Genomic DNA, 22,925 nt, shown 5'->3' with positions numbered 1-22,925 from the left:
TCTCTCTCTCAAAAATAAACATTAAAAAAAAAAAAGCAGACTGGAAAATGCTGAAGAGAAACCAGTGAATAGGAACATGGGCCAGAAAAGAGTAAACAGAATAAAGCCTGAAGAGCCTAAGGATGAAAAGGCAGGACAGGAGAAAAAGGACACAGAATATACAACGAAAAGATCGACCACACATATAAGTGGCACTACAGAAACAGAACAGAAAAAGAACGGCACAGAAGCCATGTTTGAAGAGTTCATGTCTGTGAACTTTTCAAAATTGATGAAACCTTTTTTTAGACTGACTGAAAATATCTACGCGCCCTCCCACACAAACACAAAAATAGAAATTCACACTTAGGGACCTCCTGCAGGGTTTTAAAACATGGCCCCCAAATTCTTTGACACCGCTCCCATTGAGTAGTGGTGCCTTATGGCTCTTTACCCTTTAATTTGACTCTGTAACTGTTTTGCCAATAGCATATGGCAGAGGTGATGCCACTTTAGTTTCTGGAGCAAGGTCTTGAGAGACTGGAAGTTTCCACCTCTTTTTTCTGGGGACCCAGTTATCATGCTACGGGAAAACTGACACAACCCACAGGGATGACTCTTGACCTTGGACCCTTAGCTCTGGACGAACTTCCAGGCAACAGCCAGCTCCAACCTGCCAGCTGTGAGTGAGTCATCTTAGAAGTGGACCCTGCAGGGGCGCCTGGGTGGCGCAGTCGGTTAAGCGTCCGACTTCAGCCAGGTCACGATCTCGCGGTCCGTGAGTTCGAGCCCTGCGTCGGGCTCTGGGCTGATGGCTCGGAGCCTGGAGTCTGTTTCCGATTCTGTGTCTCCCCCTCTCTCTCTGCCGCTCCCCCGTTCATGCTCTGTCTCGCTCTGTCCCAAAAATAAATAAAAAAACGTTGAAAAAAAAAAAAAGTTGAAAAAAAAATTAAAAAAAAAAAAAAAAAAAAAAGTGGACCCTGCAGTCAAGCCACCCTGGCTAACACCATGCAAAGTAGAAAAGAGCTTTGCCCACTGAGCTTGGCTCAAATTGCATATGTGTGTGGGCTACACAATTGATTGTTGTTTTAAGGCAAGTCCCGGGGTAGTTTGTTACACAGCAGTAACAGAGGACGACGCACATCCGTCAACATACTGAAACACAGCAGCAACTGACAGGCACCATATTACAACGGCTGTAAACAAAGCGTGGAGAAAAATACTAAAAATAGCAGAGGAAAAAGTTGTCTTCAAACACTGGCGGCTGGCTTCTCAGCAGTGGAAGCCAGAGACAGTGGAATGACATCTTAAAGAGCTAAAAGAAAATAAATGTCAATGAGAATTCTATACCAGCACGCTTCCCTTTAAGTAGGAAGCTGGTATTAAAACATTTCACTCGTCACACAAACAAAGAGAAAGAGAGAGAGGCTTTGTCATTAGCAGACCTACACAAAAGAAAACAGAAACGGATTTTCTCCAGATAGAAGGAACTTGATCCCATATCGATGGCCTAAGATACGGGGGGGGGGGGGAATGAAGTACCAGGAAAATGGCATTTTTGTGGGTGAAACTAAATAAGTGTTGGTGGCATCATGTCTTGTGTTTAAAATAAAAATAGAATTAAAAAAACAAATGGAGGGGCGCCTGGGTGGCGCAGTCGGTTAAGCGTCCGACTTCAGCCAGGTCACAATCTCACGGTCCAGGAGTTCGAGCCCTGCGTCGGGCTCTGGGCTGATGGCTCAGAGCCTGGAGCCTGTTTCCGATTCTGTGTCTCCCTCTCTCTCTGCCCCTCCCCTGTTCATGCTCTGTCTTGCTCTGTCCCAAAAATAAATAAACGTTGAAAACAAAAACAAAAACAAATGGTATAGAAGCCTAGAGAGGAACAAATGGGGTTAAAAAGTTCTAGGACCCATTTGTTGTTCTGGGAGACACTAATGTATCAATTGTACTTCAGTCAGTCCAAGGATGTGTGTTCCGATCTCTAGGGTTCTATCAAGAACTGGGAAGGGTTTCCGATTTTGCCCTACTTGCAAACTAACAAGTTAGCCTGACATAGTTTCATGGATGCTGGCAGAAGACACAAGATTCCTGGATCCAAGACAAAGGCCAAATTGTTACTCCCAGCAACAGCAGTAGCCAGAGTATCAGCGTGTGCGCCAGTTCCCTGGGATCCAGTTCCCACAGGGTGACATGAAGAGGGCCAGGTGACACCTGCTCAAGTTGCATTAGAAGAGAGAGACCCTGAGTGTAGGGAACTTGAATCTTTTACCATTGTGAATAAGCAAATCTGTCTCAGCTTTGCCCTGGAGGATGATATGATTTTTATTCCACAAGAGAGTAAGAAGCAAATGTCCCCAATCTCTATTTTCTAAGGCTGTTCGCTGTATTAACCTCCTTGTAAAGATAACCTGAAACAGAGGAAGTCAGTGTCTCTGCTTGCGAGACACACGAGAGACCCACAGAGAACTGTCCCGCAACAGTTATCACTGAAAGAGAATGACAAAAAAAAAAGAGAGAGAGAGAGAGTGAATGACAGAATGCATAACTTTCGGACTGACAGAGAGGGGACAAATGGAATAATAAGAAAACGATCATGAATTGCAAAACCATTACGCTAAGTGGAAAAAAAAGTCTTAAGACTACATGCTGTATGATTAGAAGGCAAAACCTTAGTGACAGAAAGCGTATCGGTGTTTGCCAGGGGCTGTGGTGGGTGCCGGGGACTTACCACAAAGGAGCATGGAGGGAATTTTGGAGACCACAGAAATGTTCTGTATCTTAACTGTGGTGATGGCACATGGGTGTGCCCTGTCACCGAAACTCACCAAATGCTACACTTCCAGTTGGTAAATTTCTCATTTTTGTAAATCGCATCTCGGTAAAGCTAACTAAAATGAAACAAAAATAAAACTGTGTAAGAAGACAAGAAAGAAAGGAATAAAGAAAACAGGTAGAACAACAACAAAGAAAATAACAAGATGACAGATTTAGACCCAAATATATCAGAATTGTATGAAGTAGAAAGAGACTTAATGTTCCAAATAAATGTAAGGAATAACAGACAAAGATAATATGGGAAAAAAGTCAACTCTATACTCTTAACAAGATTAAAAATATAAGGAAAAATGTGTGTATATATTCTTTCCAAGCACGTGCAAACAAAAGTTCGAAATACTAGGCGTAAGCTGGGCCGTAAAGTACATCTGAACAAATTTCAAAGGTTTTAAAATATTTATTTTTTTTAAAATGTTTATTTATTTATTTTTGAGAGAGAGAGAGAGAGAGAGAGAACACGCGCACACAAGTGGGGGAGGGGCAGGGACAGAGGGAGACAGAGAATCCCAAGCAGGCTCCATGCTAATCTTCACAGGGCCCCACATTGGGTTTGAACTCACAAACTGTGAGATCGTGACCTGAGCTGAAACCAAGAGTCGGACATTCAACACATTGAGCCACCCAGGTATCCCTCAAAAGCTTTAAAATATTTAGACCATGTTCTCTGACCACAGTGAAACTAAGCAAGAGACCAAGAACAAAAAGGGAACGAAAAGTCTCCCATACGTTTGAAAATTAAACAAGATACATACAAACTATCTATGGTTCAAATAAACCTAAAAAAAAATTTTTTTTTTTTAATGGGGCGCCTGGGTGTCTTGGTCAGTTGAGGATCCAGCTCTTGATTTTGGCTCAGGTCATGATCTCATGGTCTGTGGGTCTGGGCCCCACGTAGGGCTCTGTGCTGACAGCTCAGAGCCTGGAGCCTGCCTCGGATTCTCTGTCTCCCTCTCTCTCTGCCCCTCTCCCACTCACACTTGGTGTCTCTCTTTCTCTCTCTCTCTCTCAAAAATAAGTAAACATTGGGGCGCCTGGGTGGCGCAGTCGGTTAAGTGTCCGACTTCAGCCAGGTCACGATCTCGCGGTCCGTGAGTTCGAGCCCCGCGTCGGGCTCTGGGCTGATGGCTCGGAGCCTGGAGCCTGTTTCCGATTCTGTGTCTCCCTCTCTCTCTGCCCCTCCCCCGTTCATGCTCTGTCTCTCTCTGTCCCAAATAAATAAACGTTGAAAAAAAAAATAAAAAAAAAAAGTAAACATTAAAAAATTGTTTTAATAAATAAATAAACTTAAAAAAAATTTTTTAACTGTCTATGGTTCACACAAGAAGTCATGGGTAAATCTGGCAAACATCCTGACTCAGTGATAACGTAAACATTCTCTATCAAATTTGTGGAGGAACCTCTACCTCTGGATAGGACAGAGGAGCTTATACCAAACTAGCCTTCCTGCTGAAAACAAATAGAAAACCAGGACTTAATGCAAACGAGTACATGAAGGTGTTGGAGGGAGCCCAAGGCAGACAAGAATACAGGCCAAGGTTGTAGACAAGAGGAAGGCACACTGAGGTACGCCCCACATTTCTACTCAGGGCACTCTGGGACCTGTGATGCAGGATATAAAAGATACAAAGGCTGGGAGGCAGCCAGACGCTGCCAGAATTCGAGAAGCCAGTGTTCAGAGTTTTCCAAGAAGGCCAGAACTTGAGGGAATTACAGGGAAGTAAGCCCAAAATCCTGCAAGCAATTTTCCCTCCTAAGCTAGGCGGAGCAAGGTGTCAAGAAACCACAGTGTCACCGGGGTGGCTCAGTCAGTTGAAGATCCAACTTCGGCTCAGGTCATAATCTCACAGTTCATGAATTCGAGCCCTCGCATAGGGCTTGCTGCTGTCGGCACAGAGCCGGCTTTGGACCCTCTGTCCCCCTCTCTTTCTGCCCCTTCACTGCTCATGCTCGCTCTCTCTCTCAAAAATAAATAAACTTTAAAAAAAAAAGAAGAGGAAGAAGAAAGAGACCAAACAGAAAACAGCAGAGAGGTTACAGAGCCAAGCAGAAACTGGGGCAGTTTTTCACTAGTTAGAAAACAGAGATTAAAGTTTGAGGCCTACCAGGTGGAAGGAGCCTGGTGAAACCAAGGCCTTCAGCTGAGGCCTCAGAGCTTCTATGCCCTGAGAGTAGACATGATGACCTAGGAATCAGTTCCAGGTAGATAATGAATCTAGTTACAAAGGGCAAAATAATAAAGCTTCGGGAAGATACTACAGAACTACAGAAAAATATCCTCAACTCCTCATGGTAGAGAAGAACTTTCCTATACGGTACATGAAAGCAAACAATAAAAGAGATCAGAGATTCTGACTTCCTTGAGACTAAGAATTCTTTCTTGTCAACAGACAGCATTAAGAAAGTGCAAGGGTTGGGACACCTGGGCGGCTCAGTCGGTTAAGTGTCCGACTTCAGCTCAGGTCATGATCTCACTCACGGCTCGGTCCATGAGTTCGAGCCCCATGTCGGGCTCTGTGCTGACCGCTCAGAGCCTGGAGCCTGCTTCGGATTCTGTGTCTCCCTCTCTCTCTGTCCATCCCCCACTCATGCTCTGTCTCTCTGTCTCTCAAAAACAAATAAATGTTAAAAATTTAAAAGGTTAAGTGTCCGACTTCAGCTCAGGTCATGATCTCGTGGTTCATGAGTTCAAGCCCCGCGTCGGGCTCTGTGCTGACAGCTCAGAGCCTGGAACCTGCTTCGGATTCTGTGTCTCCCTCTCTCTCTGCCCCTCCCCTAGTTGTGCTCTCTCTCTAAAATAAACAAATAAACATTAAAACAAAAAGAAGAAGAAAGTACAAGGGTAAGCCATGAGGGGATGGCTGCAACACACATAACCAACAAAAGGTGTGTGTTTGAATATAGATGCTAAAACTGTAAGAAAAAGAACTTTATTTTTTAAGTGTTCAAGAGCATGGAGCAGGTACTTCACTGAAGGGAGTGCCAAATGGTTCATCACCTTATCCAAAGGTGCTCAAACTCGTATGTAATCAGGCAAAGGCAAATGAAAGCCAAAACGAGACACTACTACACATCCAACAGAATAATTTTTTTTTTTTAATTTTTTTTTCAACGTTTATTTATTTTTGGGACAGAGAGAGACAGAGCATGAACAGGGAAGGGGCAGAGAGAGAGGGAGACACAGAATCGGAAACAGGCTCCAGGCTCTGAGCCATCAGCCCAGAGCCCGACGCGGGGCTCGAACTCACGGACCACGAGATCGTGACCTGGCTGAAGTCGGCCGCTTAACCGACTGCGCCACCCAGGCACCCCAATAATTTTTTTTTTTTTTTAAGTTGTCAACACTATACATCAGAAGTAACAGGAATCTCTTTCACCGCTGACAGGAAACCAGATGGGCATTATCCACTGAAGCTCAGGATGTGTATGGCCTCAGCTCGGGAGCTGGTTCCACTCCCCGATAGATGCCCACCACAAATGCACACACATGCACACCAAGAAAACCAGAAGCAGCCCAAATTCCCACCAACACACAAATGAATAAGTGAGCTGTGATGTAGTTACCACAACTCTGATGTGCAGAATTGTACTGCACAGAAGCCGGACCCAGTTCCATGCAAAAACATGTGGAAATCTCACTAACAAAAGGCTGAGCAAACAAGGCGGGCACAGAAGCAATAACCAGTAAGTTGGGTTAATGGTTACCCTTAGGGGGACAAGGGAGCAAAAGGGGTGCTTCCGGGGTGCTGCAATGTTCTATCTTTTGACATGGGTGCTGGTTACAGAGGTATTTGTGATCATTGAGCTGCACGTACTTTTCCGTGTGTGGTGTATTTCACTATTTTTAACAAGCTTAATTTTTTTTTTTCAACGTTTATTTATTTTTGGGACAGAGAGAGACAGAGCATGAACGGGGGAGGGGCAGAGAGAGAGGGAGACACAGAATCGGAAACAGGCTCCAGGCTCTGAGCCACCAGCCCAGAGCCCGACGCGGGGCTCGAACTCACGGACCGCGAGATCGTGACCTGAGCTGAAGTCGGACGCTCAACCGACTGAGCCACCTGGGCGCCCCTAACCCCTCCTGTTAAAGACACATCTACCTTCAGTGGACGCGGGGGCAACCACACTCGCGACAAATACTCCTCACGCACCTGAGTGCCTGCCTGGCACTACCACGGGCATTCGGGGAGATGACTGACCCAGGCGCTGTCCCTCGGGACCTCTGCGGTCTGCTGGGGAGACACAGGTGCAAACAGACACATAGCGATCCAAGGCAAGAGGGGTGGACAGAAGCATGGACAGTGCCGAGGGAGAAGAGAGTGGGGGACGACCCGCCCACAGAGCAGGGAGCCAAGGGTCGGGCAAATGGGGTGGGGAAGAGCGGCGGCAGTGAGGACAGAGAAGGAAGGGGCAAAGGGGGAGGTCTGTTTGGGGAACATAAGAGCTTTCCTTGTTCCTATTGTAACATTTATCCTGCCGCATGCTGGGTACGGATCTACCTTTCCTTGCTACTGTGTGAGCTCCTGAAGGTGTGCTGTGTTCAGCTTTGCTCAGAGAGGGTGGGCTGTGGGCTGGATGAATAGGGAGGGAGCAAGCCAGGATACAGGCCACTCAGCTTGTCTGAGGTCCCAGTGTTGGGGGGGGGGGCTGCCTCGAAGATCAGTCCCCTTTCAAGAAGCAAAGATCACATGTCACAAGCAAGGGGCATGAATTCGCAGCAGGAACGTAAGTCTGGATGTTATCAGGATGTGCACGCGACGCTCCCAGAGACTACCAGAAGAGCCAGGGCTCTGGACCGAACATACGTCAGGCCCGGGGTGCCCAGGACGGGCCCAGGCGAGCAGAGTCCCGCCCAGCTCTCCGAACTACACGGTGGCCCGGCGGGGGGAGGGGAAGGAAGACCTGGGTCCCGGAGCCAGAATGCTGGGTCTGGACCCCAGCTCTACGACTGACCAGCCTCCCTGGCTACCTGTAACGGGGTTGTGTGCCGTGGGGCAGTTCGGAGCCCTTTGGGTGAGCAAAGGCGGGGGAGGCCTTTCAAAGGCAGGACGTCAGCACCCCGGAGAAGTCTAGAACACCACACCTTCCTTCTACGAACTGCAGGGGATTGGGAGCAGCGGGGGAGACCCCGCAATGACTACCTTTAGGAGAACCCCTGGGCTCTGGCCCTCACCCCCCCCGCCCCCAGGCCTCGGCATGGCCATTTCTGCACCTCTTCATAACCTCCACCCTGCTTCCCAGCTCACCTCCCCGACTGCCTTGAATCCGACAGTCCCCAGTCCCGGACAGAGGGCATGGCGCACAGCGAGCCCTCCGTAAATACCGCCGAAGCTGCGTGACTACACGGTGCTCATCTCACAAGGCCGGGTGCTGGGGACTGTACTGGGCTGAACAAGACACACACGGCTGCTCCCCCTCACGGGCTCTGTGGTCCACCAGGAAGGCAGTCTACTGAGCGCAGGGATGGGGTGCTATGGGGCCACACAGCAGCAGCCCCTGCTCTAGCCTGAAGGTCAGGGAAGGGCAAGCAGAAGTGAGGCAGGCCAAGAAAAGGAAAGCATTCTAGGCCGACGGAGGAGTCTGGGCGAAAGCCAGGAGCACAGGGTGGCAAGAGCTGAGACCAGAGGGAGGAGCAAGGCTAGCAGCTGATGAGTTAAGGAAACAGGGAGTTCTTGAAGAGCGAAGCAGGGAAGGGAGGGATCAGATTTGTGCTCTGGAAAGCTCTGCTCTGGCAGCAGCTTGGAAGAGGATGGGAGGAGAGCCAGAGGCTGGGGGGCGGGGGGTGCAGCTGGAGTCTGTGTGTACAATGACCACGGCCTGGAAAGAGAGGCGGCAGCAAAATGGAGAATAACAGAGCCCCGGATTTTGGATTGGCACGCGGCTGGAATACAAGGCTCGGCTTCCCAGCCTCCCTTGCGGTTAGTTGTGGCCACGTGACCACCACGTCCGGGCCAAAGGGATTCAGGTGAAAGGCTTCTGTGCAACTTCCGGGAAGCCCCTAAGAAGGAAGGGTGCCTTTTTTCACCCTGTGCTTCACTTTTCTGCCGACTGGGAAGACGGCCGTGATGGCTGAATCTGGCGTGGCCCGCCTGGGACCAGGTGGTGACCTAGAGAATGAAGGCCACCCACGGTAGAACAAGACAGCAAGAGCCCGGGCCCCTGGGGTCTCTGCAGAGCAGAGCTGTCTGCCGTGGCTGTCACTTGGGAGAAATCACTCAGGCCAAACCTAAGCATGACGGTCGGAGAAGCAGCGGCAGACTCAACGTGTGCTTGGGAGGGGCACCCGACAGAACTCAGTCGTGACCCGGATCTGGGGGTGACGGCGCCCGAGGAACCAAGGATCACTCCTGGGTTTCTGGATTGCACAACCACGCAGATGGATGGCGATGCCATCTGCTGAGACAGAAACGCTTGGGTGGGAGCAGGTCAGAAGAAGAGGAGAAACAGTCCAGGGCCAGGTGAGGGAGGTCAGGAATTCTGAGAGGAGACGCGCGCTTGGCTCGAAACCACACCCGACGCTCCCTATTCCGTCCAAAGGCTCGGAAAAACACAACGGCGCAGGGAGAGAAAAGGCTTAGGAACCAGAGGACACAGGTTCCGTTTCTTCACTGCTTCCCGTGCAACCTTGAATGACTCCCTTATCTTCCCGAGCCTCAGTTTTCCTACCCATAAAATGGGATACCGCTTTCCTTGCTTCCTTCTAAAGGTCACTGGAGGATGTGCTCATGTACCATATGTGAAAATAGTATAAAGTGGCCCCCTAATTAAAGGTAGTAAATAAACACGTAGTTGGGGCGCCTGGGTGGCTCAGTCGGTTAAGCATCCGACTTCGGCGCGGGTCATGAACTCACAGTTCATGAGTTCGAGCCCTGCGTCGGGCTCTGTGCTGACAGCTCGGAGCCTGGAGCCTGCTTCCGATTCTGTGTCTCCCTCTCTCTGCCCCTCCCCTGCTTGTAAATATATTATTTATTTGTTAAACAAATAAACAAACATTAAAAATAAAATACATGAAAAAAATAAACATGTAGTTAATAAGCTGTTGGCAAAGGGCTGAACCCCCGGATGGAAGTGGGGCTCGAGCTTGCTGAGTCGGATCTGGAACCCTGTCAAAGGACATTTGTAGCGGACAGGACCTGGGTGATGGGGGAGGCTGGTAGAGCTCCCGGGGCTGGGTGCCCCAAAAGCAAAGCTGAGTGGTGCTCCAAAGAGGGGACCCGCCGCCTGCTCAGCTGTGCGTTCCCCACCGGCCGCCCTCAGCTGCGGGCCTGGGGAGGAGTTCTGGAGCCACAGGAAGCCTGCCTGCCCTGTCCTGACCAAGGCCAGCAGGATGGCCATCCGCTCAGGCCCATCTGTGCCTGGCGTGTGGACTAGCTCTGTTGTTTAAAACTGGTGTCCCCACTGGCTGCTGAGCTGTGTTCTTTGCCCACTGTGGGGGCCTCTGCCTCAGTTTCTCTGTAGAGCCAGACTTGGATTCTCCCCTGATAGGCGGCCTCCACTTTCCTCCTGTTGGCTGGACACTGACCCCCCAGCTCGCCGCTGAGATCCTGCTGGCACGCCTCCTCGATCGGAACGGCCCCGGAGGCTCCCTCCGGCCTCACTTCTCACCAAAGCCTCGCACGCACCGGGGATCCGACCCGGCCTGTCAGCCTGCAGGCGCCCCCCACCTCCACGCCTCTGCACGTCTGGAATGACCTTATCCACTCTCCTCTGCCGGGCACGTTCCTACCCATTCTAGGCTCGGAGTAGCCCATCGGGAAGCGATCACCTCCCGCGTCCCCACTGTCCGCCCCTGCCACGGCTCTCTGCACGTGGCTGTTACGGTGCCTGGCTGTGCACGTGGCCTCCCCCAAAGACTGCACATTCCGTAAGGACACGAAGCGTGTCTCACAGCGCCAGCTGGGCCTGGCCCAGGGCCCGGGACTCCCGAGCCACCGGAGACGCCCGGTGTGTGGTGAAGGGATGGACGGTGGGCCGGCCAGATGGATGAACGGATGGAAAAAGGCCCATCAGCATTAGCCCAGTGCCAGTCTGCCAGGCTCCTCTGGACCCTGCGTTTCGGGTGCTCGGCCACTTCTCCACCCCTGCGCCACTCGGCTCTGCAGCTGGCTCAGTTCTCTTGGCCCTGTCCTGGCTTCCCACCCTTTCCTTCCAGCCCACGGGAGACCCAGCAAGCCCTGAAAAGTGAGCGCTGTCCACTCCTTACACATTCTCCCGCACCTTGGCCGGCCCCTACGAGGACAGTCACGCCTTTAAAGATCCAGGGCTACAGGTGATCCCTCGACCTGACCCGATTTGACCCTTCTCGGCTTTCCTGTCCCTCCTCCTTCCCTCCCGCAGCATGGGTCCAGCCTGGAGGCAGGACGAAGCCTAGGCTTCTATCCCCACGCCCCTGCTGCGGGGCTCCTGACAGGCCAGAAGTTGCAGAGACTAGAAGGTGCCCCCCCCCACCCCACTCCAGAGCCCTCAGATGTTAGGCCCAAAGAAGCTGCTTTTTGCCCAAGGGACCTCCAGTGCGAGGAGTCAAAGGAAAGAGGTGCGTGTGGGAGCCCGTCGTCACCCACCGGAATCCGTTCTGTGAGTTCCTGGGGTTGACCAGGACGCAGTCCCATGTGCGGCTGGGAAAGTTCTGGAACAGAACCAGCTGCCCTTCCTCCCGAATCCGGCCACTCGAGACGTAGTCCGCCACAGCCACCTCCTTCACCCGGAACGGGTTCGAGAACAAGTTGGTGACGCTATTGAGGGTGTTGACCAGGCGCCCAAAGAACTGCATCTTCCGCGGGGCAGGTGGGGAGGCCCTGCCACCTGCCCCCTCGGTCTGGAAGAAAACGGGGTCTCTGGTCAGCTGGGCTCGGTCTCCCATGCCCACCTCACCAAGGGTAGCAGTTTCCTGCACAGGCTCCCAGATCGCTCCCCACCAGTGCTGCTGGTTCTGGGCCTGGAGGGACCTGGAAAGGAGGGAGAGAAAGAGAAATGACACTGGGTAGGGGGTCAGAAGGCCTGATGGGAAGCTGCCACCACACCCAGGGGGCCAGACCCCTCCTGCTTCCTGACCAGTTTCCCCAACGAGGCCTCAGTTTCCTCGTCTGTAGTGTGGAGCCGTGTCACTCAACGAGGCGGCAGACAAAGGGGCGCCTGGGTGGCTCAGTCGGTTAAGTGTCCGACTCTTGATGTCGGCTCGGGTCATGATCTCACAGTTCGCGAGTTCGAGCCCCATGTCGGGCTCTGCACTGACAGCATGGAGTCGGCTTGGGATTCTCTCTCTCAATCTCTCTCTTTCTCTCTCTCTCTCTCAAAATAAATAAATAAACTTAAAAAAAAAAAAAAGAAGATGGCAGACATGAATACACATAGACGATACTGCTCTGTCCAGATGGAGGGGTTCTTGCTACCTGAGGTTCAGAGTCAGGATTTGAGCATTCAGAAAGCTTGCCATGAGTCATTTCAATTCTGCAAACGAAGCCAGCGTCCCGTCTCTACAAGAAGCCGCAAGGGGACCAGGATCGTCCCACACTCCATCGGGGGTGGGGGGACTGGAAGCGTTGGTCTCCAAGTGCCTCGGCTTCCCAAGTGCCTCGGCAATGAACGTGAACGTCAAGACTTACACACCACAAACGTGTGTTTGGATGGAAACACATTTACGTGTCAGATTCAAAGGGTCACGGTTTCTGCCGTGGAAACTGTTCCCAGTTGGGACGACAGAATCAGACGTCTCACTGTTGCCTAGGCTCCCAGAAAGCATACTGCGTTCCTGGGGCAGGGCCACCAAAGCTGGGTGACATTTAGCTACAGGCTGCCCTCTGGCTCCGGGTCGGGAGTGTGGGCACCCCGGGGGAGGGTGGACATGTGAACGGACACTGGCCACACTCTGGCCCAGCTCTTGAGGAGAGGATCGAGCTTGGGGATAAAAAGAACAAGAAGGTGACGATAATTACACCAGGGGATGTTTACTGAGCCCTGACTGACTGGGCCACAGGCCCTGAGCCAAGCATCTTACGTGACTGTCTCATTCCATTCTGAGAAAACCACACGAGGCAGGGTGCCGGAGCAAAACTGTGTTCAAATCCTTACCAGCTGTGTGTCCTCGGGCAAGTCACTTAACCTCTCTGTGTCTCAGTGTCCTTATGTGCACCGTGAGAACCGTAACGGTGCCCAGTAACAGAACCTGCAGACAGCGAACGTTCAATAAACGTTATTAGTCCTCTTTACTCCGATCGCCCTCCCTCTGACAGATAAGGAAACTGAGGCTCGGAGACCGTGCTTGCAGAGTTTTGAAAGTGCTCTAGAGCTGTGCAGCAGCCTTCCTCTTATGATCAGTAATAAGATGTGGCGGGAGCAGGCTGTGAGCCTCAGTGTCCCCTTTAAAGTGAGGACAGTGCTCACCTCTCGTGTGCTCTGAGGTTAAATGAAAACTTCCTTAAGAATGTTTAGACCTGGGGCGCCTGGGTGGCGCAGTCGGTTAAGCGTCCGACTTCAGCCAGGTCACGATCTCGCGGTCCGTGAGTTCAAGCCCCGCATCGGGCTCTGGGCTGATGGCTCAGAGCCTGGAGCCTGTTTCCGATTCTGTGTCTCCCTCTCTCTCTGCCCCTCGCCCGTTCATGCTCTGTCTCTCTCTGTCCCAAAAATAAATAAAAAACGTTGGAAAAAAAATTTAAAAAATAAAAAAATAAAAAAAAAAAAAAGAATGTTTAGACCTGTGCCAAGGTCCTTCTTTCTCCTGCCCTTGGGAGCGGAAAGGACAGAGGTGCTGTGGGGGGGGGGGGGCCCGCGCCCCCCCCCATAGCCAGAGGAGACGGGAGGGACCCCAAAAGACGGCATGGGAAATTGTCCCTGGAAAAGACGCCTCCGAGACAGAAGGCGTGGCACACGCATCAGTGTGCGCGGCAACAATGTTTGTTTTCACCCAGAAACGGAAGTAACTTCTACACCCAACATTACAGGAATCGTAAATTCCGCCGTGTTTACTCCAGAGAGCCCCTGGAGTCACGAGAGACAGTGATGGTGACCGTTACAGCTCAGGAAGCACGCGGTGGTGTTACAGGCTCTGTGGCGTCGAGTCCTCGACGCTCCCTGTGCTGTCTGTGAACTGCAAACTTGACCGCAAGGCCCCTGCCTCTCTGCGCCGCCTCTCCCGGTCGGTCCCACCCACTGGGCTCCAAACCTCACAAGGTTCCAGAAAGCAGGGCTGTCTCGCACTGCCTTGCCTGTCCACTGTTGAGCTGTCTATCTGCTATGTCCTTCCTCTTCTTGATCCTCCTGCCTGACATCACACCAGCCAGACCAAACACTCATGTGCCTCTCGGTGCTCTCTGGCCCTGGGTCAAGAACTTGACATATATTCATCTTTAATCTGCACCACCACCCTATGAAATTGTTACCATTATCATCCTCGTTGCACCTATGAGAAAATCAAGGAACAGAGAGGTAAAGCAATGGGCCCAAGGTCACACAGCGAGTGGGTGAAGGACAAGAGTTAGAGCCACACACGCTGGCTCTAGAGAGAGTCTGAGCTTCTTAAGGACAGGTGCTTGGTCTTTTCGCCAACGTGCACTCACCCCTGGCACAGGCGTGGCCCACAGCAAGCCTGTGAAAACATAATTTAACTGAGTAAAAATTATGCAACAACCACGACGGAAGGGATAGAAAAATACCAAAATACTAAGGGGAGATGAGGATATTGGGTTCATGGGCCATTTTCTCCCCCTTTTTCCTATTTGTCAAATGGAATGGAAAAGGATTTTGTGTGTGTGATGATTCTATTTTTTTAAAGAAAGTAGGAGTGCAGGCTGAGCCCCTGGGGCCCACAGCTGGGGATATGGGGACCCACGGGGGTCAGGACCAGCTTAGAAAATCAACACAGGGGCGCCTGGGTGGTTCAGTCAGTTAAGCCTCTGATTTCAGCTCAGGTCACGATCCCGCGGTTCGTGAGTTCGAGCCCCGCGTCGAGCTCTGTGCTGACAGCTCAGAGCCTGGAGCCTGCTTTGGATGCTGTGTCTCCCTCTCTCTCTGCCCCTCCCCTACTCATGCTCTGTCTCTCCCTCTCTCTCAAAAATAAACATTTTTTAAAAAGAGAAAAAAAAAAGAAAAAAGAAAAGCAGCACAGAGGCTTCCCAGAGAGCAGGCGGGTGGCACCAGGAGAGGGGCTCAGAGGCAGTGGGTACAGTCCAGAGCACCAGCGCCCATGAGCCCACTGGAGGTTGAGGGGAGAGTCACCACGGGCGACCAGCTGGATGGAAAAGCAGACATCCGGCCCCAGAGGAGAAGACGCCTTCCTCAGGCTGGTGGCCGGGCTGGTGGCCGGGCTGCCTCCCACATGCTGACGACAGCCTGGCCACAGAAAGGACAGGTCTGGCCATCACCCGGAGGCTTCCAGGGTGGGCGTGAGGGTGAAATGACACAATGGAGGGAAAGCGTCCCAGACGCTGGCCGACCGTGGGCACACAAACAGGGGCCATTGTTTATCACAAGGTAGAAGAAAGGAAATGAAACCCCTGGGCCACATCCTGGAACAATCATAACAGACCAGCCCGGAAAGCAGCAAGTGAGAAGCAGACAGAGCGCATGCCTGTGCTTCCCTCTTGCTTCGCTTCTGCGCTCTCCCTCCCATCCTGCCCCTGACCTTGGAGCCCACGTTGTTTCCAGCGAGGCTGCAGGGGGGAGCACGCGGCTGCAGCGGGGGGCACGCGGGGCTGGGGAGCAGGCTGCCATGGGAACAGCGCCCCCCCCACCCCCCTCACCCCTGCCTTCCTTCCCGCTCTGGCTTCTCACAGCTACTTGCCCTTGACCTCCCTCCCCAGATCATCAACACTCGCTTTCATCTGCTGACACCCGGTCTCTATGGCTCCTCACCTGGGCTTGCTCCCTGCACGTAGGTGGTGGCGCAGGGGACACCAAGGTCATCTGGCAGGGACTGTCCGCTCCTGGGCACCTAAGGCTCTGAGCAGCTCTCAGATGCCACACGCAGAAAAGCAAGAGCTTTTGTGGTGAGGGGGACGCTGACAGTCCCGCCTCTGCACTCCTGCGATTTCCGGGTGTCACCTACGTCTTCCCTTCAGTGAGGCCGGATTTCTCTGGCCTCTTCTCCTTATTTTTGCTGACCCATCCCCTGTCAAAGGCCCAGCCCGCCTGCTTGGTTTCTTCAGGGAAGACTCAGAGAGTCTTCTTCTGCTGGGTGAGGCGCCCCTAGGGGAGAGGACCTGTCAGGCAGGAAGGACGCGTCCTAGTGTCCCCATTTTAGAGATAAAGTAACTGAGGCCCTCGGAGGCCTCAGACTGTGGGTGTGGGAAGGGCAAGTTCAAGTGGGACATACCGATGTCCGCCAAAAAAGAAAACAAAACAAAAAAAGAAACAGTACTGGGGTCACAGGCAGATTGGAACCAACGGGTGGCGTCTCTGGTGAGTTCCCCGGAAGCGGCCGGTTGGGTTCATAAAATGAGCAGCCCCGGGGGGACCCAAGCCCAGTCTCTGTCCCCTGGTGGGGGGGTGGGGGGGGGGAAGAGTCAGGAAAGGAGGACTGCAGGACGTGATTCTTGAGCTGAACTTTGCAGGGGGGCCCCGGGTGAAAGGCCACCCCACAGACGGAGCACAAGAGAACCTGTGGGAAGATAGGGAGACGGCCCGTATGACGTGTCCGGGGACGAGCACCTTCACGGGGCCTGGGCGGTGTGGATGGGCACCACGGGCACTGCTGGATCAACATGAAGACTGGTCGCCACGGAGCCACTCTGCCAGCATCTAATTTAAAGCCGTGCTCGGGGGACGCCTGGGGGGGCGGGGGGCAGGCTCAGTGGGTTGAGCCTCCGACTCTTCGTTTCGACTCGGGTCACCATCTCACGGTTTGGGAGTTTGAGCCCCACGTCAGGCTCCCCCGCTGTCAGCGCAGAGCCTGCTTGGGATTCTCTCTCCCTCTCTCTGCCCCTACCCTGCTCGCTCTCTTCTCTCTAAATTAATTAATTAGCTTGCAGACGACACAGCTGAAGAAGTGCCATAAGGAACAGGGAGCACGTGGGCTGGTTACAGCGGTGGTTGTGGAGAACTCCGTCCCCAAATGTCTGGTTCCACCTCTGCCGGGAAGTCCCCGAGGGACCCCAGGCAGGGGTCAAGCAAGGGAGGAAGTGCAAAGCCGCCAGGTCCTGGGCCCCGTCCCCCGTCCTCCTCCTTGGGACAGTTCTCTCTTTCAGAGACAGGGGTGGCCCCGCGTTTTCAAACTGTCTACCTGTCCTACCTGGATCGTCCTCTCCCTGCCCCCGCCACCACTCTCATCTCTGTCACAGCTTCTGCTTGTCCTTCAAGGCCCAGCTGCCCCCTGTGGAGACTCAGGGTGCCACACAGGTCCCCCCTGCAACACTCCCAGCTTGCACTATATCCTTTCGCTGCCCGTGCGACACGAAAGCCAGGTCGGCCTGTCCAGCCCTACAGCCCCTCTGTGCCTACCGCAGGATGCAGATCGGATGCCCCCACCTGCCCACAGACTTCCCACCACCTTCCAGAGGCAGCCCAATTTCCGGGCCAGGGAGGCAAGTGCCCACAGGAGCTGGCCGAGCCCACCTCCTGCACCCCTCCTCCAGCCACGCTGCACCAGAGACCTCCTGGAACATGCCCCCCCCACCCCAGGCCTCCCCGCACCTGCACACACACCCCTGCCTAGACTGTGTTCCCCTGCTTTCCTCCTCGGCCTCATGGTACGCTCGCACCGTCAGACAAACGAAAAAACCCTCCGCGTCCTTCAAGAACCGGCTCACAGGACACCGCATCTAAAAGTCATACCCTAAGCCTCCCCTACTCTCAGCCCTGCGGACACCCTCACACAGCCCAGCGGCTCCCCCAAAGGAGCCTTTCTCCCGTGATGATGACGGTGCATCTGTTGGCTTGGGTTGCTACCCTCTATTTTTTTTACCCAAGCACATGGCACGCTGCTCCCAATGAATAGTGGATCTTTAATACATGGTTCGGGGCGCCTGGGTGGCTCAGTCGGCTGGGCGTCCGACTTCGGCTCAGGTCACGAGCACGGGCACCTGCTGGGCTTCCCGAGTGGCACCGAGCTTTGGTCTGGAAAGTCTGGCCTTATACACCTGAAGCTGAGCTCATTCCGAGTCTAAGCAGGGGACCTCTTTAAGCCCTCTGCTTCCTTCTGGACGAAGCCCAGCCAGAGGCCCGGGACAGCTGCCCGGGAGAGGTGCGTGACAGGATCCCACAGGCAGCCGGGCCAGGAAGCTGACCTCACAGGCCTGGCCTCGTGGGGGATCCTGGGAGCACACACAGGACCGCTCGAGTTGTAAATCAGGCTTCCCGAGCCCCGGCTGCTTAGGACAGGATGTCCCATGATTGGAACAATTGGCACGGGCCAGCGATCCCTCCTGTGCGGCTGATGTGTCCCCCCGGTCCACTGCCCGGGCAGGGTGGTCAGGGCACCGAGCCCAGGCCGAGCACCACCTTCCTTCCTTCGGCCCCGCCGGCCGCACCTCTCAACACGTGAGCGCACCGCCTCATGAGGCCCTCTCACGAGACCACCCCACTTTATGGCTGGCAAACACGTCCCACCTCTGTTGGCTGTCCCAAAGCTCACGAACACCCGAGAAGGAAGGAAGGTGCGGGTGCTGTCCCTGTCTGGCACACAGGGAAACCGAGGCCCAGAGAAAAGAAGTGGGAGGTACTGCCTGGTGGCTGGACTCATGGCTTCTTCTCCTTTTATTTAATTTTTTAAATTTTAAAGTAGGCTTCACGCCCCAGGCGGAGCCCAACACGGGGCTTGAACTCATGACCCTGAGATCCACACCCGAGCTGAGATCAAGAGTCGGAAGCTTAACCGCCTGAGCCACCCAGGCAGGTGGCCCTTGGTGGCTTCTTCTTTGGACTCCTGAACTGCGGTACGCACAGGGCCTGCAAACAGTCGGTGCTCCATTAGTGCATGAGACAAGACTGGATGTAAGTAGGGGTAGGTCAAATGTCCTTTCTTTCCATCCCCCCTTTGGACCGCCAAAGCTGCCTCCAAACCAAAAGGTTCCTTCAGATGTTCTCTTTGATCCCAGCGCATCCCAAACTCCTGATGTGAACGAGGAACAAGGAGAGCTGGCTCCCGTCCCTCAGGAAACAACCCTGCCACGTGCACTCAGCACCCACGGGGCACCCAGCACCTCACCATGTGGCTGAGGCAATCATCGCATTTAATCTTCACGACTCTCCTAAGAGAAGGTGTACTTCTATCCACGTTGCACACGGGAAACCGAGGCACAGGACGTTATGTAACTTGCCAGGCTCTGCACCCAAGGGGTCGGCCGCTGGCACGCCATCCATCTCGTCATCCTCAAACTGCCTTCAAGGAGAAAGCCTGAACGGAAAGTGGCCGCGTGGCTCGACAGTCAACCTCTTGTCCTCCGAAAGCTAAGGCTCACGTCTGAAAACGCAGCGCCATTCACACGCGCCAGAGGCAAACGCCCTTCAAGGGAGGAGAAGGTTTCTTTTTTCATTTGCTCTGCTTGGCTGGACCACAGCTGACAGCGGGCTGCCCCAGATGTGTTGCTGGGGCTCCCAAGGACGGGAGACACCGATCGCCTGAAGAGATCTTTGGGCTCGTGCCTAGGTACAGGGTGGCCCATTTTATGAATCACTCTATAAATATTTATCGAGGCCCTACTCTGTGGCAGGCATTGTTCTAACAGCAGAGATTCCGCTGGTGTGAGCAACATAGACAAAAACCCCTGCCGTCCTAGAACTTCTATTTTAGAGAGAGCTATAAAAAAAAAAAAAAAAAGATAAATGGGCAACACAGATACGTTGGTTTTAGGTGCTACTTAGATGCTGAGAAGAAAAGTCAACCAAAGAAGGGGGATAGGAAGTGTGGGGGTAGAGACTGAAATTTTGGACAGGGTGACCGGGGAAGTCCTGACGAAGGACGTGACCTTGAATAAAGACTAAAAGGAAATGAGGGCAGAAATGGTACGGACACCCAGGTGCAGAGTTTTCCAAGCAGAAGGAAGAGCGAGTGCAAAGGCCCTGGGGCTGCAGCATGCCTGATGAGTTCCGGGCACAGCAAGGGAGCCAATGAGGTCAGCGGGGTAATGGAGCGCCAGGCATGTACAAGTGAGAGGAGAAGCCATTGCAAGGCCTGGAGTAAAGGAGCAACATTAACAGATCACTGGCTGGACGGCAGGGTGTAGAGAGGCTTCAAGGATAACCTCACAGCCCTGGTCTAAGCAACTGAAGAAGAATACTGCCATTTTCTGGGGCACCTGGGTGGCTCGGTTGGTTCAGTGTCCCCCTTCGGCTTAGCGGTCTGTGAATTAGAGCCCCGCGTCGGACTCTGTGCTGACAGCTCAGAGCCTGGAGCCCGCTTCGGATTCTGTGTCTCCTTCTCTCTCTGTCCCTCCCCCACTCGTGCTCTGTCTCTCTCGGTCTCACAAATAAATTTAGAAAAAAAACAAAAAACAAAACAAAACAAAACAATATCGTTAAAAAAGAAAGAACGGGCACCTGGGTGGCTCAGTGGGTTAAGCGTCCGACTTCGGCTCAGGTCATGATCTCACAGTATGTGGGTTTGAGCCCCGTGTCGGGCTCTGCGCTGACAGTGTGGAAGCCTGCTCGGGATTCTCTCTCTCTTCCTCGCTCTCTGCCCCTCCCCTGCTCACACTGTCTCTGTCTCTCTCAAAATAAATAAATAAACTTAAATTAAAAAAAGAAAAGAAAAGAAAAGAAAAAAGAATACTGCCATTTCCTAAAGATAGGAAAGTAAGGGGCAGGGACGAAGGGAAGATTTTGGGGGAAGGTGGGGCAGGGCCGAAGGGGACGCGGGAGATGAATGTCAGGAGCTTAATTCTGAATGCTTTTAACTTGGAAAGGCCTCCATTTGAGGTGTTGAGCAAGCCAGGTGAGTCTATCATCCAGGGGAAAGACCTAGACTGGACTGGAGACATAAATTTGGGAGTTGTCAGAGTAGAGATGGTGCTTAAAGCGATGAGACCGGATGAGATCGCCCGCAAAAATGAAGACGGATCAAAAAAGACAAGAGGCATTTAAGGCACGGGTCTATTAAAATGTTCTCCCAGGAGCCACCCTCTATGAAGTGAAGCTCGTAACACAGTCCCTTCACTACACCCCCTCACCCCGTTCATACACACCCAGCACATGTTTGCAGACCCACACACAGCACTTCCTCTCTCTTGGTGACGTCATTCTGCTGAGTGAAAAGGAAATTCTCCTTTGAGGATGCTATCCCTTAACGAGAAAGCAATCCACAGGAGGGAGAAAAAGTGCCCTGGGCCCTGAGACAACACTAGTGACCCTTGCCCAGCAGGGCAATCACCCGGGCGTTATAAAGTACGGTATTCAGGGTGGGACTCCAGTCTCCTCTCAACACCTGGTGCCTCTCTTCCTTACGTGAAATAGGAATGACATTGGCTACGTCAAGAGGAGCCCAGAACGCAATAAACAGTCCATAAGTAGTTGTTCAATAAATGAGGAATGAACGGATGGTAAAAGCAGCAACACACAAAAGAGCCTAACTCACAGCAGATGAGCCATAAATACGGCCAAATGCTAAATGAAAGACAATGTTCCTCCTACTTGCCTTTCCTCCTTGCTTTTTGTCTTTTTATCCCTTTCCCTTTCCCGCCTACGACACAATAGCCAACCCATGCATTTGCACAGGACCGTGCCGATTACGAAGCTTCATCTGCTACATTTTCTCAAAACGTCAACCTCACGGCAGCCTTCTGAGGGCAGGAAATACAATCCCCCTTTCACAGATAAGGAAACTGAGACTTGGGACAGAAAACAGCCTCCACGCTCCAGGAACATTTTAAAGCAGAGACAATAACAGAAACACTGCGTTCAGCGCAAGGGTGGGGCGTCTGTGTTGCCAACCCAAACCTGCCTAACATCCTGTTGGGTGGGTGAAAGGGCAGGTGAGGGAAAGACCCAGAAGCTCAGGGGAAGGGAAGGTATTTGTTTATGCGTAGTCCACTAAAAAAAAAAAAAGAAAAAAATGGGCACAGATCCCTGAGCCCTGTGCCCTCCTTGTCCCACACTCACGGGCCTGCCCATCTCAGTTGCATGGTCACACAGGTCATGCACTCCCTGTCACCAGATGTCAGGGCATCTCTGGGAGCAGGAGCTGGACACGGATTGGTGGGTTGGGAGACCCTGGGTGAGGAAGCTATGGGGAACCTGGTGGGGAGCAGGGACGGATGAAATCTGGAGACACAGGAGAGACAACAAGCAAGGAGAAGCGAGTCAGAAATGGGGGAGAGTAAAATGGACAACAAGGGAGACACAAATGGAGAAAGGCAGAAAAGAGGTGAGGTGAGGGATCAAGTGGGAATACAGAGGCAGAAAAGTGGGGAGCACTGACAAAGGCACAGGAAGGAAACGGGTCGATCAACGCGGCCCAGAGTGAAAGCTGAGGGCATTGAGAGGCACCGGAGCTGGAGGGAGACGGGGAAGGCCTCACTAAGGAAGTCAGGATAGAGGAGAGACACATCAAGGAGACCGGGGTACTAATGACGGACCCAGGGTCGAAGGTGGCGACCCAGGGGGTGGGGGTGTCACAAGCTCGAGATGAGACAAGAGCTGTCACAGATGGAAGTTGGGGACGCTGAGGGATCCCAGGGCGGAAGTTGCGGGCACTCAGGGGGTCACACGAGGGCCAATGGAGGACACGACTAAAAACCGGGGAACACAAAGGAGGTCCGAAGGAGGGTCCGGGTGGAGACCACCGAAATTGGGGCGCGGAGGAGGTTTGGGAAGGGCCCTCAAGGCCCGCCTCCCCTGGGCCGTCACTCACCTCGGCTTACTCAGCACATCTACTTCCTCCTACTTCCGCAAACAAACGTGCCCGAGGCCACGTGACGGTCCGACCACGGCCCTCCGCCAATCACCGAAACCCTTACCCGGGCCGCCGCTGCGGCCCCGCCCCCGCGCCGCGAGGGGGTGGTGCGAGGAAGGCGGGGGCGGGGCTCCGCCATGTTTTATAACTGCCCAATGGAAGGGGCTCCCAGCGCCAAGGAAGGCCGGGCTCTGGGTTGGAGCCAATCCTCCGCGGCGCGGCGCGGCCACGTCTGTGCGGGGCGGAAGGTCCCCGCGCCGGCTCGTTGGTGGACATGTTGATGAGGGGCAGGAGTCTC

The 22,925-nt window shown here is 53.3% G+C and overlaps 1 protein-coding gene across 8 annotated transcripts in view; it reads right to left on the bottom strand.

Moving 5' to 3' along the window:
* PLA2G6 (phospholipase A2 group VI) overlaps positions 1-22,677 on the bottom strand; it is a 56,948-nt gene extending 34,271 nt beyond the window's left edge. Inside the window, exons 1-2 of one of the 8 annotated variants that reach the window (XM_040490851.1) lie at positions 22,586-22,677; positions 11,373-11,626 (exon numbers count right to left, since the gene is read on the bottom strand). In XM_040490851.1, the coding sequence (XP_040346785.1) occupies positions 11,373-11,581 (209 nt within the window). In that variant the 5' untranslated portion in view covers positions 11,582-11,626; positions 22,586-22,677. Of the gene's footprint in view, positions 1-11,372; positions 11,627-11,726; positions 11,757-15,657; positions 15,957-22,585 lie in introns of those variants that run through there. The other 7 variants (XM_040490854.1, XM_040490855.1, XM_040490853.1 and 4 more) reach the window with 7 other exon arrangements.
* Between the last annotated feature and the right edge of the window lie 248 nt (positions 22,678-22,925).

The sequence above is a fragment of the Herpailurus yagouaroundi genome, unplaced genomic scaffold (genome assembly GCF_014898765.1).
Source record: "Herpailurus yagouaroundi ecotype Mexico unplaced genomic scaffold, PumYag 182, whole genome shotgun sequence".
Taxonomy (NCBI): domain Eukaryota; kingdom Metazoa; phylum Chordata; class Mammalia; order Carnivora; family Felidae; genus Herpailurus; species Herpailurus yagouaroundi.
This window is presented reverse-complemented; position numbering and strand designations above follow the sequence as displayed.